Source organism: Astyanax mexicanus, chromosome 14 (assembly GCF_023375975.1).
Source record: "Astyanax mexicanus isolate ESR-SI-001 chromosome 14, AstMex3_surface, whole genome shotgun sequence".
NCBI lineage: Eukaryota > Metazoa > Chordata > Actinopteri > Characiformes > Acestrorhamphidae > Astyanax > Astyanax mexicanus.
The window spans coordinates 21,712,895-21,727,667 of record NC_064421.1 but is presented as its reverse complement, the minus strand read 5'-3'; the positions used below and the strand labels follow the sequence as shown (position 1 = coordinate 21,727,667).

Sequence of the window (14,773 nt, the reverse complement as noted above, 5' to 3'; positions counted from 1 at the left end):
AAGAGTCTAGTTCCTTTTGTTGGTTCTATTTATTGTTATGGTGGTATGTTGAACTTGTACATTTTTACAAAGTGAGACATTTAAAGAGAAGGGGGGGGAGAGGGGAAAAAAAAACAAAAAAACAAACAAAAAGAAACCACTGTGAATGTGATGGAAAGTTACGAACAGAAAGTGAAAATATAGAAGAGCAATAAAGTTAAACGTGCCTGATCTGGTAGGTGAAAAAAAAACAAATATTTATTGCACAAAATTGACATCAGTTATTAGGCTCTGAAGTTGATAAACAGGTTATTCTATTGAAGAGTGTGTATGTGTATTAGGTAATAGGTAACCAGACTGTAGCTGCAAAACAGCTGTTTAAATCTCAAATCTATGAATCAGCTCTAAAAGAATAATAAAAAAATTAAAAGTAGCCCTTAAAAAATAGATTGAGTGAAATTTTATTTTCACTCAAGTGCTTGAACAAATTTTCAAGTGTTTTTCAGTTCACACTAAAAACTAAGCTTTGTAGAAAAACCTTGACTGTCCTCACACGCCAATTTGTGTTATAGTCTCTGCATTTCAGCAGGGATTTCAATGATGCATTTGACGGCATCATTGTAGAACTTTCCCGCACAGTCTGAACCCCCAAAAACTAAGACTGTGTACTGAGTGGTGGGACGGGAATGATGGCAATCCTCTTGAGCTCTTGCATCAGTGTTGAAAACAGCAGAACCTCCCAGGCTGATTAGACTGTGGCCAGCACGAGGCATTGAGCAGAGCAGTGGACACACCATCGTCGTCCATGAGCTGGTATCTGCAAAAACCAACACCCAGGGCTGTTTATTCGAAAGCACAAACACAACAACCAGTTTTAGCCATCCAAAATAAATTTAATTGACCTAATAAAACCTATTTGCGCAAGTGCACTTTGCAGAGTGTTGCAGCGATTAGGCCGTTAATGGCCTGACTGACCTAGATTGAAGAGATGGAGATCCTGTAGAGCTCCTAAGGCACTGCAGCCCCCGCTGATCAGCACCCTGTTGTCAGACACGGGCAGAGCAGCATGAAACCTGATCACACAGAGGGAGAAAACAAGACTCATGAATGGTTCAGTACTATTCCAGACATTTGGATTTTTATTCTGCTCAGTCCATTGTGGATGATTCCTCAGAACTACACAGACCAAAACTGTCAGGCTAATTCAGGCTCATGTGCCAAATGGCAGATGACCCAGCCTTGGGCTACAAAAGCACTCGCTTGGTTAGATCTATTGATAGCATTCTGAATAGCATTCAAGAAACAAACATATTAGGCCAACCCAGCCCTTGGGTCATGGGTGCAAAGATGCCACTGTTGGGTCTTTAACTCTCTTTACATGTGTACTGACTCTCTAGTCCCTGTAGAGAAGTACAATTGAGTCAATTGAAAATGACTCTCTGGGGTAGAAAAACAGGAACCCTCTAGCACCATGCCTAATTTGCTGTGGACCAAAGGGGTAAAAAGCCCCAGCTTGGAACTCTGTTCTCTGGAATGACTGTGCCCTATCCAATACTTTTGGGATGAGCTGGGGATTTGGAATCCACTGACGGCAATCAAAAACTCACAGCAAAGGCTTTCCTGGGTAGTAGGGACAGTTACTATTGAAGAAACAATGAATTTTACAATATGTTTATCAATGTAACGCATTATAAACATTATAGTATTCAGTGAAAAGAAAAGATACTGAATCAGAAGATTCTTACCCACGGGCCAGTGGTGGCATGTTTTCATACTTCACTGCAGTGTACTCCATAAAGCCTTTTTTGTAAAGAACAAAGAATGATCATACACGTCATAATCTGTATAGTCAAGTGCTTTGAGCAGAACGGTCACCACTGATCATTAAAAATACATTCATCTATATTGTCAATCTATTATGGAAGTATTGTGACTATTATGAATAATAATTTTAAGTAAATAAATAAAGGTTTAATTGTAAAATAATTGTACAAAATATCCAGATATCTTAACTGTAACAATAAAATTATATATTTTACGTTAAAGTTTTAGAAATTGAGTGGAAAGAGTGGAAATCCACTTAAACTGGCAACGAATATCAGGATTATAACTGTATAAAGGTGGTCAAAATCAAAATCACTTGCACCTCCTTTACAATGAATAATTTGCATATTCCAGCCAACTAACTGGAAAAGCATTTGGAAACAATGCATGTGGCAAAATGTCCAATTTTAAATCAGACAGTAATGTACTGAAAAATCTCCTACCAAGATCTAGAACATGGAGATCATTAAGGTAGGCGGCAGTTTTTTGTCCTCCAAATATGACTAGCTTGTCTTGTAACAGCGTGGTGGAGTGCCTGTTTATGAATATGAATGAACATCAAAAAGAGTCAGTCAAGTGTTATTCATAACAAGTGTTTTGAAATTAAAAATTATACCTCCAAAAAAAAAATAATAATAAAATAATAATTATTATAAAAAAAAAAAAAAAAAAAACGAAGCACACTCACCCAAACCTGGGTAGAGGACGGTCACCCTCCACAATGGGTTGGTACCACAGTTCATGTTCAGGGTTGAAGATGTACAGTGCATTACTGCATGCTTTGCCTCCAGGGCCACGGCTAGGGTGCAGCCCCCCAAAAATATAGAGCTCCCCCCCATAGATGGTGGCACTGTGGTATGCTAATGATGGGACATTTCCTTTTGCCTGGTGGGAATTGGGGTCTTAATTAACTTAAATAAATCTCATGCACACACAATCCTAGATCACAGATATTCCCTGAAAACTGTATAATAAAAAGGCAGAGGAATACCTTAATTAGTTTCCATTTCCAGGTTAATGTGTCCAATGCATAAATATCACTGTATCGCTGACCATCTCTCAAGCCTCCATACACGTATACAACTTTACTCTGAGGGTCAAAGGTGGCAGAATGGCCTTGGGCGCTGGGTGGGTGGGGCCCAGCAGCAGAAGAATCCATGGGGAACCAAAAATCACCATCTGTAGAGAGAGGAGAGGTCAGTACAAAAATAATAAATACATGCATCCAAATACTGAGAGAAATCCACATCTCCTGGTAACCTTGAAATCTACCTAGGTATGGACTAGCATATTATACGCAGGAACTAATATTAAAATAACACACCAATCTCCAGCTTCCATATGGAGTCTGTGCAGTAGACCTTGTCTTCAGTCTCTCCACCAATAAGAACAGCCGTGTCAGAATCACTTAAACACATGGTGTGGCTCCAGCGCTTTGAGGGGTGCTCTGCAAACAGTGGTTGATAAACATGGAATGAATATTAAATGCTTTAGTTTCTTTTACCACTATGGTTTTTGGCTATATGTCAATACGAACAAATACAACTGCAGGGTCTACCATAATGTTTCCAGTTGGTAACAATGGTCACCAACTAAAGCTGCACTATATTCTCCAGAAATTAATGATGCATGTCATTGATTTTGCCATCTGTGTATCAAAAATGTACACAGTTAATAATATGACAGATATAATCTATGAAACGAAAAAGTATTTTTGTATCAAAAAAGACGTACAATGATATGTATATGTATTAGCTTTACTTGACCTTGCACATCCTACAACACAACTGCTGCTATTAACGTGCAGAAATTACATTCTTAAAATAACATGCATCTCAAATTAGGACCACTTTAAAATGTATTTTCTCTGAATTTACCATTTATAGGTATATGTTTGACAAATCTGTCCTATTCCAGCCTTGCTGAAGCATCCCCAAATCATCAAGATTTTTACATAGCAGAATTTCTCAGTTTGCTAGACAGAATGACCTAAACCCAAAGTCAAATCTGCTGAACAGAAGGAGAGCTAAGGGGATGTTGCCATCTTTATTCAGTTTGCTCAAGCTTAAATTATACACTTATGTTCAGCCCAAAGCTTCTTGCACTTTACAGACCTACCAAACCTTGCTAGCAAATAAATAAAATGGGGGATAGGGGAGCCAGTTACCCGCTCTGCAACGCCTTCTCCCTTTAACAACTTCCTCATTCTGTGACACAGACAATATGCTCAGTCTGGGCTTCTTGGGGCTTGAATCTTGGCTTGACTTGTGTGGTGTTTCGGGTCCCTCATAGCTCCAAACACGGCCTCTCTTTCCTATTATAGAGCGCCTTGGAGTTTTATCCTTTAGACACCAGAGAGAGATGTAGGGAGATGCATGAACAGCTTTAGGATAACTAAAACATTTGTTTACGACAACAACAAAAATTAAAATTCTAATATATAATCTGTAACTCTAATTCTATTCAAAGTTGTTTAAGACCATATACCAGAGCCCACACTCCCAGGCTGGTGTCCTGTATGTTCCCCTTGCTCGTTTTGAGGTCAGCATAAGTGACAGTATCCTCAGTCGATGACCTTTGTAATATGATCTTCATAAGACATGAGAAATATTACAAGAACAGTTGGCAAAGAAATGGCCAATACACGATTTTCTAATGTGTGAAAAAAAAAAAAAGGAGTAAAAATAAAAATACCTGCAGCCCATTTCATTTCAGAACCTGCTCTGATAACTGGAACATACTGAAGCAATATATCCTGTGTGTGAAGTTATTTAACCAAGGGACAGGCAAATCAAAACTACTCACATTGTTATTGCTACCGCTGCCCAGAATGGTCTGGCAGAGGCTGGAGGACTGGCTGTAAGCTGGTCGTTTTCTTGACACCCGTGGCGTGCTGCTAACAAAGCTGGCTCTCACCTATATTAAAACAATGGAGTAAAATCATGTATGTACCACACCTTTAAACACACTGTAAATATTTACAGATATTGACTAATAGGTCAGGCTAAGTGTACACTACAGCAATTTCTAAACACTTTTGCAGGTCATATCTTAATGCTGTACCACACTGTTGTGGATATTTTGTTCATGATTTAAAGAAAAGGTTAACTGAAAATCAAATGATTTACACTCAAGCAACAAGGCTAATGTAGCCAACGGGTAATGGATGTCTGTTAAGCTAAAAGCTTATTTTGATGACAAACTTCCATTAAAACCCATCTTGGCTGCTAAACTACATTTAGTGCAACAGTGTTTATTATGTATTAGGTTGCCTTCAGCATGAACGACAAATCAAAGCACTTTCCTACCATATCAGGCTTGTCTCTAAGCTAAATGAGCATTTTGGTAAAATTAAAAGATATAAAAGCTTACAGCCATGCCAGCCCTTTGACCCCTAATTTAAAACTAAAAGGCTTTCTAAAAGCTGAACCATCATAAAAGAAAATTAAAAAAAGTTTTTACCAAATGCCCAAGATTCGAGAGTTGTTTGCCTAAAGTGTGTTTTCAAAATACAGACATGGCAGAAAGATGCATGCAGAGAGTTAAACTGCAAAAATAGTCCCCAAACACTTATTGAACTTCTTTTTTTCAACATTATATGAAAAAAAGTTTTTTTTTGAGGTGTAGTAAAATATTATGAGTACAGACTTTTGTCAAGTAGCCCTCAGCACTCCTTTTGCTTTATATTTACACTGGAAAATGGTGACACAAGCAACCAAAGAAATCCACAAATTTGAGTATTTTCCTTGTTAGAAATTACAAGTTTACTTTCTATTTTCAATGTTCTATGTCCACTTTTCATTATGACAAGCATTTAATTAAAACAAAAAAAAAATTAAATCACCAAACAATCAGCTAGCCAACTATCCAATTCCACCTTAAAAAGTGCAACTGCATTTAAAGTTGTATGGAAAAATAAAATAATCTTCACCTAAACCCTGCACCGAACAGTAGCCATGTAGCATCACTGTGTGATGAGGCACCTTGTGTAGCTCGTTAAGTTTAGGAAAAGGTGAAATACCTCTCCACAGACAGTGAGGATTACTTTGGCATAAACACCTCTTCGGCTTTTCTCTGCTGATTCGGCTAGAAGGTCGAGAGTCCAGTCTCCTTCCCACACCAGGCACCTTTCAGAGATTATACATACATACACATGCATACATACATACATGCATGCATACATACATACATGTCTTAGAAAAATAAAAATATCCAGCAAGTTTTGGAAAAGTCATGGGATTTCGCTCTACAAATCTTTGTGTTTGTTTATTGATGGGGGAAATCTATTTTGAGCAAAAAAAATGTGTCAGCTCAGAGTTAATTCAGTAATTTATCCCTACCCAATGGAACTCTCTGGATCCGACACACATTTTAATATTAAAGATTGTGTCAACATAATCATAATTATTGTAGGCCTACTATAATTAATACTGATTATAGTTTTAGTTGTTTTTTGTTTTTATCGTCCATGTCGCTGCACTGATGTTTTAAAAATCGTATGGTCATAAGCATTTGCCTTGAAGGCATGGAAAACTCATGAAAATATCATGAAAATGTATTGGTTAAAAAGTGTGCAGTTCCACCTTAATTGGTGCAACAGACGGCAGGGGCTGCAGGATTTAAGGTGGCACGAAAAAATAAAATAAGAGATAATTAAAGCTAATTTTAGCTCCCCATCACAAAGGATTAAGGAATGGACAATAATAGGAACGGTTACGTTAGAAAACAAGGGGTAAGGATAAGTGGTAGGGCCAAGGTGTGAAATGGGATTGGGCCTAAATAAACCAAAAAGTAAATGTGATGTTTTAAGACATTTTGTGGCATTAAAGAACACAAAAAATTAGTTATAGTCTAACAATGAAGAAAGGTGCTTTGTGGCCTGAGGACAACACCATGCCACAAAGGGTAAATATGGGTTTTTATACGGTCTCCTACCTTGAATGTGGAGAGATAACGCCAATTCTCTGCGGTTTCACGTCAGGGCTCACTGATACCTCAATTAACACGGTTGTCTCACAAGAAAACGAGCTCCACTCCCCCAGGCTGAACACCACCAGCTGCTTGGGCAGAGGCAGCGGCATCTGAACCTGGTAACTTTTACGGTTCACGTTGCTGAAGAGACATTAAAGAACAATGGATGGATTGTGTGGTGCGTTTTAATAAACAGAACTCTTTTTAAAAAAAGCACTTTACTCTGCAAAATCAGCTGCCCACCTGATAAACTGACGAGGTGCTTCATGTAACGACCACAGCGCATAAAAGTGAACTTTCCCCATGGTCGTGCTGAGGCCGAGCCGCCACAAAGATTCAGCTTCACCCGCCAGCAGCCCCCTCAGTCCTGCCTTAAATCGGCTTCATTAGGCCCTGCAGCCAGCAGGCCTGCGACCCCTCCCCCTGAACACGTGGGTGATTTGAATATAATTGATTTAGCTACATTTATATTATTGAAATAGAAAGTAGATACCAGTCAGTTTGGACACACTTTCTCATTTAATGTTTTTATTTTCTTTCCCCCCCCCTACATTTTAAATGAATACTGAAGTCATACAGACTATAATAGAACTGATGAGGAATCATGTAATAAACTTAAACTCTGAGAAGAACTTATCCCGTGCAACAGAGGGAACTCTTGTTCTTCCTTTCCCGGGCCATTCCTGATGATAGCCAGTTTTAGCAAATATGGCTGATGTTCTTTGCGACTGCACTTGAGGATACTTTTTTCTGATGGACTAACCAATTCCTAAAGTATTTTTTTCTTTACTTAGTTGAGTAGGTCTTGCCATAATATGAATTAGAACATTACTCAAATAGGGCTATTTACTGTATACCAACTCAACCTCTTCACAACTTTACAACTAATGCTCTCAAACACATTTGTTTTTCTTCATAGTTTGAATTAAAATTTTAAATAATGAAAAAACATTAACTTTAAAATGTACAAACGTTTGACTGGTACTGTTCATTATCTCATGTACCTACTTATTTTTCATTTAATTATTTTTTTTCTTTTAAAAATCCCATGAATTTTCAGTAGGTGTGTAGTCTCTTAGCCAAATTAGCAGCCTCACTAAATAACTGTAAGATTTTTAAAAACTATTAACACAGAAACAATTCTGATACAAAAAATAAACATTTAGACCACCACTTGTTTACCAGCAGTTTAGCTAAAGCTTGAAAGGAAATTTTAGGACCAGCACCATGTAAAATGTTTATTGACTGAAGAGCTAGATGCTAAAAAAATGCAAATACTGAGGGAGAATTTAATTAAACAAATTTGAGATGTGGTAGGATGGAAGATTCAGAGCAAAAGAGATTAAACAAAAAAATTGGAAGGAATGTGACATGTCAATAATTAATACATTTTTTCAAATATCTTGTGGAATATATGTCCTAAAAATGCACGTTGTTTTAGAGAAAAGAGAGACCACATTAAGGGATTCTTAATGAATGGCAGTCTCAACATTCACATATTTATTTTTTGTAGTGGTAAAAGAAGACCAAAATAAGGGACACAGACATTAAACAAAATGCAAGTTTTAACATTTAACAATATTTATTGGACAAAAGGCAGAAAAGGAGCAGATTAAAGGCTAAAAGACAAAATTATCATATCCAGAAATCACAACAAAAGACACAAACATGGTAGACAAAGAAAGCACATTGGCAATTTTGGAAATTTCAGCAGCACAGCTGTCCCTTTGGAGACATGCAAAAAGTCGTGATGTGGTGTGGTGTGTGACAACACCCTGGGTGCAGGTGCGCAGGGCTACTGCTCGTTGCCTGTGTCATAGTGCTGTCTCAGACAGACCACATCAACACAATGCGATTTTGGTATACATGGACAATCAGTGAAAAATTTAAATATATACTGAAACAACACTACACATGTTGTAACACATTAACCAGAAACAGGGAAAGCTGCACATTTAAAACACATTAGAAAAAAATGTCTAAAATAGTTCAATGGCACATGTCAACAGCTACAAAGACCTGACCGTTTAGAGATTTAACAGGTGCTAAAAACCACCCCCCCATTACAGGGGCCTTGTAAATATTGAATCAGTGATGCAACACGCTTGCTTTTGGTGACGGGAAATAGCCTCCATTTAAATCATAAAAAGGCAGACTGAGATCACATGCTGGAGTTGTATCCCTGGCAACTGATTTAATAGCTGCATTGTCTGCAGTCAGAAAACATAAGACCCGAAATATCAGATTTGAAACGTCTGTAGTGCAGAAATTTATTCATTAAATATGTAGAGGAGGTACCGTAAGACTACAAAAAAAATGAATGCATTGACTGATTATCTGGATCCTGAATACAAACATGTAATATAATATTGTATTCTTTATCACTAAACTCAACAGCAGCTGCTGCCACATCTCACACACCACCTATCTCCTCAAGCCTCCATATTAACCATATACAAACAAGCATTTGATCTGAATGACCAACTTTCCCTGAACCTGAACCAGTGTGTTACCTGATTTCTGAGGCTACAGTCAAGTTGCAGTGTTCAAAACATAAATATATTTATATATGTATGGGCACTTCACAAATTCTTTGCACATAGCATTTGAAAAATATACTGAAAAACACATTGCACGTAGACCAAGCTTTATGATCCCTCTCAAGTTTAAAAACATTTCATATAGACTAGCAAAAAAACTATTTGATCTGATTGGGCCAGTGATTGCATCTAAATAAAATTAAATGTACAAATTATAGCAGGAATGATATGTATACAGTGCTGTAAATATATAATATACATATGTATATTTATATATATATATGATAAAAAATATATATCATTAAAACATTCATTCTCATAGGTGTGCTTAGTTCCTTAGGCACTGTAGTACACCCTGTAGTACAGAGTCTTATTCCGCCATAACGAGTAAGAGTTGTCAAACTTTAGGAGGTACGTGCCTTCTCCTGGAAAGTCGTGGCTGCCTCCTTGAACTGCCAGGTGACTGTCCTGACGGTACACAGGCAAGATTTCTCCCAAGTTGGAGTTGGTCACAGCTTTAGACCCCTTCTCCACATCTCCGGGAATCACAGGCCCTGCTGGAGAACAATATATTTTACAGTTATTTCAACCTATTGTGTTAACTGATAGTGTTAGTCAGCAAACTAATCACACAGGCCACAGACCAAGCTTAACAATTTCTTGCCAAACATGACCTGAAGCACACGTTCTGATAATGCAGAAGCCTTTATTCATAAGAACACTTATAAGGACACTTAAAGCACACATTAAGAGCATTTTCATATCTATAGTTAATTTGCTCTGGTTCAAATCAGTTAAAAGTTTGTGATCAATCTTTAATTAGTGAATATTTCTGTGCAATTTAAGTTAATAGCATAAGTAGTGAAAAATATGGCATTTGTTTACTGCAAATCTGTAAACCTGATACTTGTGATGAATAATGGACCACCTATTTTTAAGTAGGGCTGCACAATAGATCATTTTTGTATCGCCATAATGTGGGCATGTGCAAGACACATTGCAGGATGTGCAATCTTTTTAAATAGCATTCATTTTCTGACAATCATTGTGCATTATTAATATCATGTCTTTGGACAACTGATTCTGGTAACTACTGATGAAAATTCCTGTATTTTTGATATTGCAATTAATATATTGCAGAACAGAAAAGTATGCCAGAACAAATTGCCAACATTAATGAACAAGAGTGTGAACAAACCAGACTAAAAAGTGCAGGTCAGATGCCCTAAAATACTGAGTGATTAGTTAGAGGCTAATTTGGATAATGAAATCTTGATAACAGTACTGCAAAGACCAATATAGTGAGAAAAGAAAAATCAACAAACAATATTACTATGCAGCACTGAATTTTTAGCACCCTGATCAAAATGTATTACTATCAATAGTTATGCAAGTAAATATGACTGATTAACAGGAAGGCAGGAAACAGAACAGGAAACATTCCCTCACCTTCCAACTCGTCATCTTCATCCTCATCGTCACTAGATTCACTAATGTGCACTGTAATGGCTCGGCTGGTGACCGGAGACCAGTCAAAGTACACCCCAAAACCAATGTCATAGCCGTCTGTAGCAAACTCCCAACAAACACGCTTGGCTTCAGGTACAGTAGGTACGTGGACAGTCATAATGTCACCACGGTAAACAGTCACTACGCTGTCCTTCTCTTGACGCAACTTAGCTTTCAACTCCTTCAGGTTCATAGAGGTCCATGTGGTTGCTGGTGTCAATGGTGGTAAGGCTGCAAAAGGGTGAAAAGGGTATAATAAGGTCATCTGTGGTCAGGAAATCTAGAGAATGCAATAGACTGTTCTTATAAAAAAAATAACAATAATAACTAATAATAATAATAATAAAGTTTTACACATTTAATGTGCTAACCCCAGCTCAGACAGGAGAAATACATGCAGCGTCTCTAATAAAACAAAAATACTCACAAGCAAACAACAGGCAATATCGAGGGCGGAAAAAACTAAATGCTTTTAAAAAAGACATCAATGTGCAACAAAGCCGAATGCCCCAGTAAAGATGCAAGATTATTGGTTACCTGTGAATAGTGAAAATTTAGAGGCTTGATATTGTGATTTTTTCCCCCAATATATCTAGCAACTATACACAGACATGCCTCTAAAAGTATGTTTGGGAACACACATACCTACACATGTTGTATATATTTTGTGAGGTTGAGCACTGACCAGCATGCTCATGGCAAGGTGTGGCGAATTATCTGAGTCTGAGCAAAGTCTGATTGTGGGTGCCAGATAAATGGAACATTCAATTTCTGAAACTATAATACGGTATTACCACCTACAGTGTACAGTGCAGTGGGTGGTAATGATCGTGGCTGGTTGTGCTTGGCTAGACTTCTCTGAATGACCAGACAAGCGACTCCAGCAGAAATATCATCTATATTTTCAATGCAGGAATCAGTGCATACATTTAATATGACTGAAAGTCAGTGTAGCTTACATGGGGCATGGCAAGTCATAGGACACAATACAAGTTCCTGTCTCATGACACAAGGCATGTCATTGTGAAAAAAAAATCCTAATGGTTGTGGCCAAGTTAGTGTATTACAGACATCGGATGTGTGTACATCTGCAAAGCAAAGCACATCTAACTAAGATTTAGCTTGGACAAACGTCTTCTACATACAGAACTGTCAAAGGCTAAAATAAATAAACAATTGTTCAAGACATAAAGACAAACAACACGTTCCTTGTTCCTTGCACTTTGCGTGAACCGTTGTAATTTCCCAAGAGGGAATATGTCTGAGCTTGGTATGTCTTTTTTTAAAAACGACATGCTCTCAGTAGGCCATGATGAAAGATGATGAGAAGGTTTCTACAACTTAGCGCAGGTCCTCTAGGATGAGGCGTGCTAACCTTCTCTCTCTCCAGGGAGCGAGCTTTTCTCATTGGTGTTGCTCTCCTGTGAGTCACCCCCCACAGCTGGCTCAGAGGGGGCCTCTCCTTTCTGTTGCAAACACAGAAATAAAAGAGAAAGATAATACAACATCTGAAAAGACAGAAGAGAGAGAAAAAGGACAAAAATGATTAAGTAGCGTGCTTCAGGGCATGATGACATTATACCTCTGTGGGTTGCTGTAATCCTTTGGTATTGCTGTTGTCATCCATTTTGGTTTGGTTGTCAGGATATATTACTGTTTGGGAGAGATCTGTGCTTTGAAGTCTTCAGGAAGGAAAACAGACATTTAGTTTCCATCAGTTTAAGTGTGAAAGCTTTTGTGCACACTGGAGTTGTCCTTGTTATGTTTACTTAGCTCAGCATCAGCAGTTAAGTAACTGTAGTGTGTATTTTATACTATAATGACTACAGAAATGTATAATATCACTGTTATTGACAACTATTAAAAAAAATAAATAATGGATATATATTGCTTGCAACACTTGTGAACTGGAAAGACTGAATCAAGAATGTACTACTAATACAGCTATAATGTGAATATGGAGCACTGTGTCATAAATACTGTGTAATATATTTAGCCTATAAAATGTCATTGTAAGAAATGTAGTACTATACTAGTTTTGTTTGTCCATATATGTGTAGCTACTTGTTTCATATATAAGTTATATAGTTTTTTAGTTCCAGGGAGAATGCAATGGACTGTATTTTTATAAAAAGAATATATATAGAAAAATAGATAGAAGATAGGTTGTGTTTTTTGTTCAAATGAAATAACGGAATATGGGTTCAAGGAAAATGTCAGTGCTACCAAGTAATTACGGTACCTGTCGAGCGGATTTGAATCGCAGTTTTTCGACGCTATTCCGGAAAAAGAGGAAACTGACAAAGAAGACAGCCTGGACTGAAGCTCCGACGTGGCCTCTAGATTCTCCATCTCTAAAAAAAACACCAAAAACGCCCAAACGAGTTTCTCAGGTTAAAACACGAGAACACAGAAAAACACTGCTATCCTCAGATAATTAAGACCAAAAGCCTTACCCTCATATCAGGAGACGCTTTATTTACACCGACTCTTGACAGCCTGCAACAAACAAACAAAAAATATATCTTTTCTCCTGTTTGGGAAGCTGTAACAGGTTAGTTTACAACCAAGAACGGGCAGTGACTAGTTAAATGCGCTGTATTACCGCGCTAGTTAGTTAGTTAGGTTAACTAACAATAACATACGTACCAAACAGCGTAACAGTAGTCTACCGCTAGTTAACGCTAGCTTACCAGCTGGCTAACTAACACACACGACAGCCTTCACATCAAATCCTCATCTGAACGACACCAAAACACTAAGAACAGGCAGCGAGCTTAGCTGTAACCAAGGGTTACGGTTAGCTAATCTAGCTAGCTAGCTCGAATAATTCAATAAACAGATAACGTTAGCTAGCGAAACAAACGTTTCCAGACCGTTAACATAGCGAGCTACACGCATGAACTTAAAATCTAGCAACAAATAAACACAAACAACGTACTTATCAGTAGCCGTTACCGACACTAATCGATTCTCCCGCCACGGGTTATCGATATGAAGATAGATAATAACTCCTGCATTACCTCGATTGGTCCAGCGATGCTGTGGAAGCGCCCGATCTGCTCGTCTCTCTGTGGCTTACTGAAGTAAACCTGGCCACTGTGTGACGGGCTGGAGAGAGCAGGGGGCGGGGCCAGCGGCTAACTGAACCACAATGTAAATCTGCTACATAATATAAGTCTCACTAAAAGTCATAAAAATCAAATAATAATAATAATAATAATAATAATAATAATAATAATAATAATAATAATAATAATAATAATAATAATAATAATGTAAACATCATTAATATATGCAGTGTGTGTTTCCCCTTGATCCACTATGAAAACAAACAAGTTAATAATGATTGAAACTAACAGCTAATGACTAATGACATCATAAAAACTCTACTCTGCACGAGCTTTCCATACCTTGGCAAAGTTTTTCCTTTTGATTTGGATACAAAGACTATCATCACTACAATACTTTTTAAGAAAAACACTGTGGGCAACAAGGCATCAAGTATAATTTCAGACACAGATAACATACCCTAAAACTAACATTAAATGTACCCTAGATTTATTATGTCTACTTTAAGCAGTTGGTGTAGCATAGTGGATAACACACTACAATTTTAATACCCAGTCAGGCAGTCCCCCATCCCACACTAAAAAGCGCACATGGGCAAGACTTCTAACACTACCTAACACTGAAACAGAATAAAATGCTTTAGACACCTGTAAGGCATCACTACTCTTCCTTATTAGTAAGTTAGTGTGGGCAGCAAGATAATTTTCACGTGTATTCAAGATTTATTAGGGGCAAAAAAAATCATAACTCATAAAAAATCATAAATCAATCACAAAAATGTACTTTTCTTATTCACATAATGCACAGGATTTTAAAGGAATTTATAAGGGGACATCATTTTTCTTGGCAGGAGTATGAGCTTTTTAATGCTCATCCCT

General features: G+C 37.5%; 3 protein-coding genes across 4 annotated transcripts in view; all 3 read right to left on the bottom strand.

Annotated features, from left to right (window-relative positions):
• Positions 1-14,773, bottom strand: part of aldh6a1 (aldehyde dehydrogenase 6 family, member A1) — an 89,891-nt gene that overhangs the window by 25,578 nt on the left and 49,540 nt on the right. The gene's annotated exons all lie outside the window — the stretch shown is intronic.
• On the bottom strand, positions 6-7,159 carry zgc:163014 (uncharacterized protein LOC100038766 homolog). The gene is made up of 13 exons (XM_049464023.1): positions 7,018-7,159; positions 6,739-6,915; positions 5,825-5,930; positions 4,609-4,719; positions 4,291-4,392; positions 3,971-4,145; positions 3,128-3,250; positions 2,795-2,982; positions 2,492-2,688; positions 2,247-2,338; positions 1,725-1,779; positions 955-1,052; positions 6-796 (listed from the first exon to the last, which is right to left on the bottom strand). The coding sequence occupies exons 1-13, from the start codon at positions 7,077-7,079 to the stop codon at positions 546-548; spliced, it is 1,737 nt and encodes a 578-aa protein (XP_049319980.1). The 5' UTR covers positions 7,080-7,159; the 3' UTR covers positions 6-545.
• Positions 8,334-13,964, bottom strand: tmed8 (transmembrane p24 trafficking protein 8). Of its 2 annotated transcripts, none has more exons than XM_049464034.1 (7): positions 13,847-13,964; positions 13,280-13,322; positions 13,066-13,177; positions 12,406-12,505; positions 12,199-12,289; positions 10,764-11,054; positions 8,334-9,868 (listed from the first exon to the last, which is right to left on the bottom strand). In XM_049464034.1, exons 3-7 carry the CDS (start codon positions 13,173-13,175, stop codon positions 9,651-9,653), a joined length of 810 nt encoding a protein of 269 aa, XP_049319991.1. In that variant the 5' UTR covers positions 13,176-13,177; positions 13,280-13,322; positions 13,847-13,964; the 3' UTR covers positions 8,334-9,650. The 2 variants fall into 2 exon arrangements, with proteins under 2 accessions (XP_049319991.1, XP_049319990.1); XM_049464033.1 differs by having other exon boundaries at positions 8,334-9,871; positions 13,847-13,963.

What these genes read in the sequence shown, in the direction of transcription:
- tmed8 (XM_049464033.1), bottom strand. Translation starts at nt 13,175, where the DNA reads ATGGAGAATCTAGAGGCCACGTCGGAGCTTCAGTCCAGGCTGTCTTCT. An exon ending in GATTACAGCAACCCACAGAG is followed by an intron (nt 12,290 to 12,405) that starts GTATAATGTCAT and finishes TGTTTGCAACAG; the next exon opens with AAAGGAGAGGCCCCCTCTGA. An exon ending in GCTCCCTGGAGAGAGAGAAG is followed by an intron (nt 11,055 to 12,198) that starts GTTAGCACGCCT and finishes ACCCTTTTGCAG; the next exon opens with CCTTACCACCATTGACACCA.
- zgc:163014 (XM_049464023.1), bottom strand. Translation starts at nt 7,079, where the DNA reads ATGGGGAAAGTTCACTTTTATGCGCTGTGGTCGTTACATGAAGCACCT. An exon ending in GAGAAGGCGTTGCAGAGCGG is followed by an intron (nt 3,251 to 3,970) that starts GTAACTGGCTCC and finishes CACTGTTTGCAG; the next exon opens with AGCACCCCTCAAAGCGCTGG. An exon ending in CATATGGAAGCTGGAGATTG is followed by an intron (nt 2,983 to 3,127) that starts GTGTGTTATTTT and finishes CTCTCTCTACAG; the next exon opens with ATGGTGATTTTTGGTTCCCC.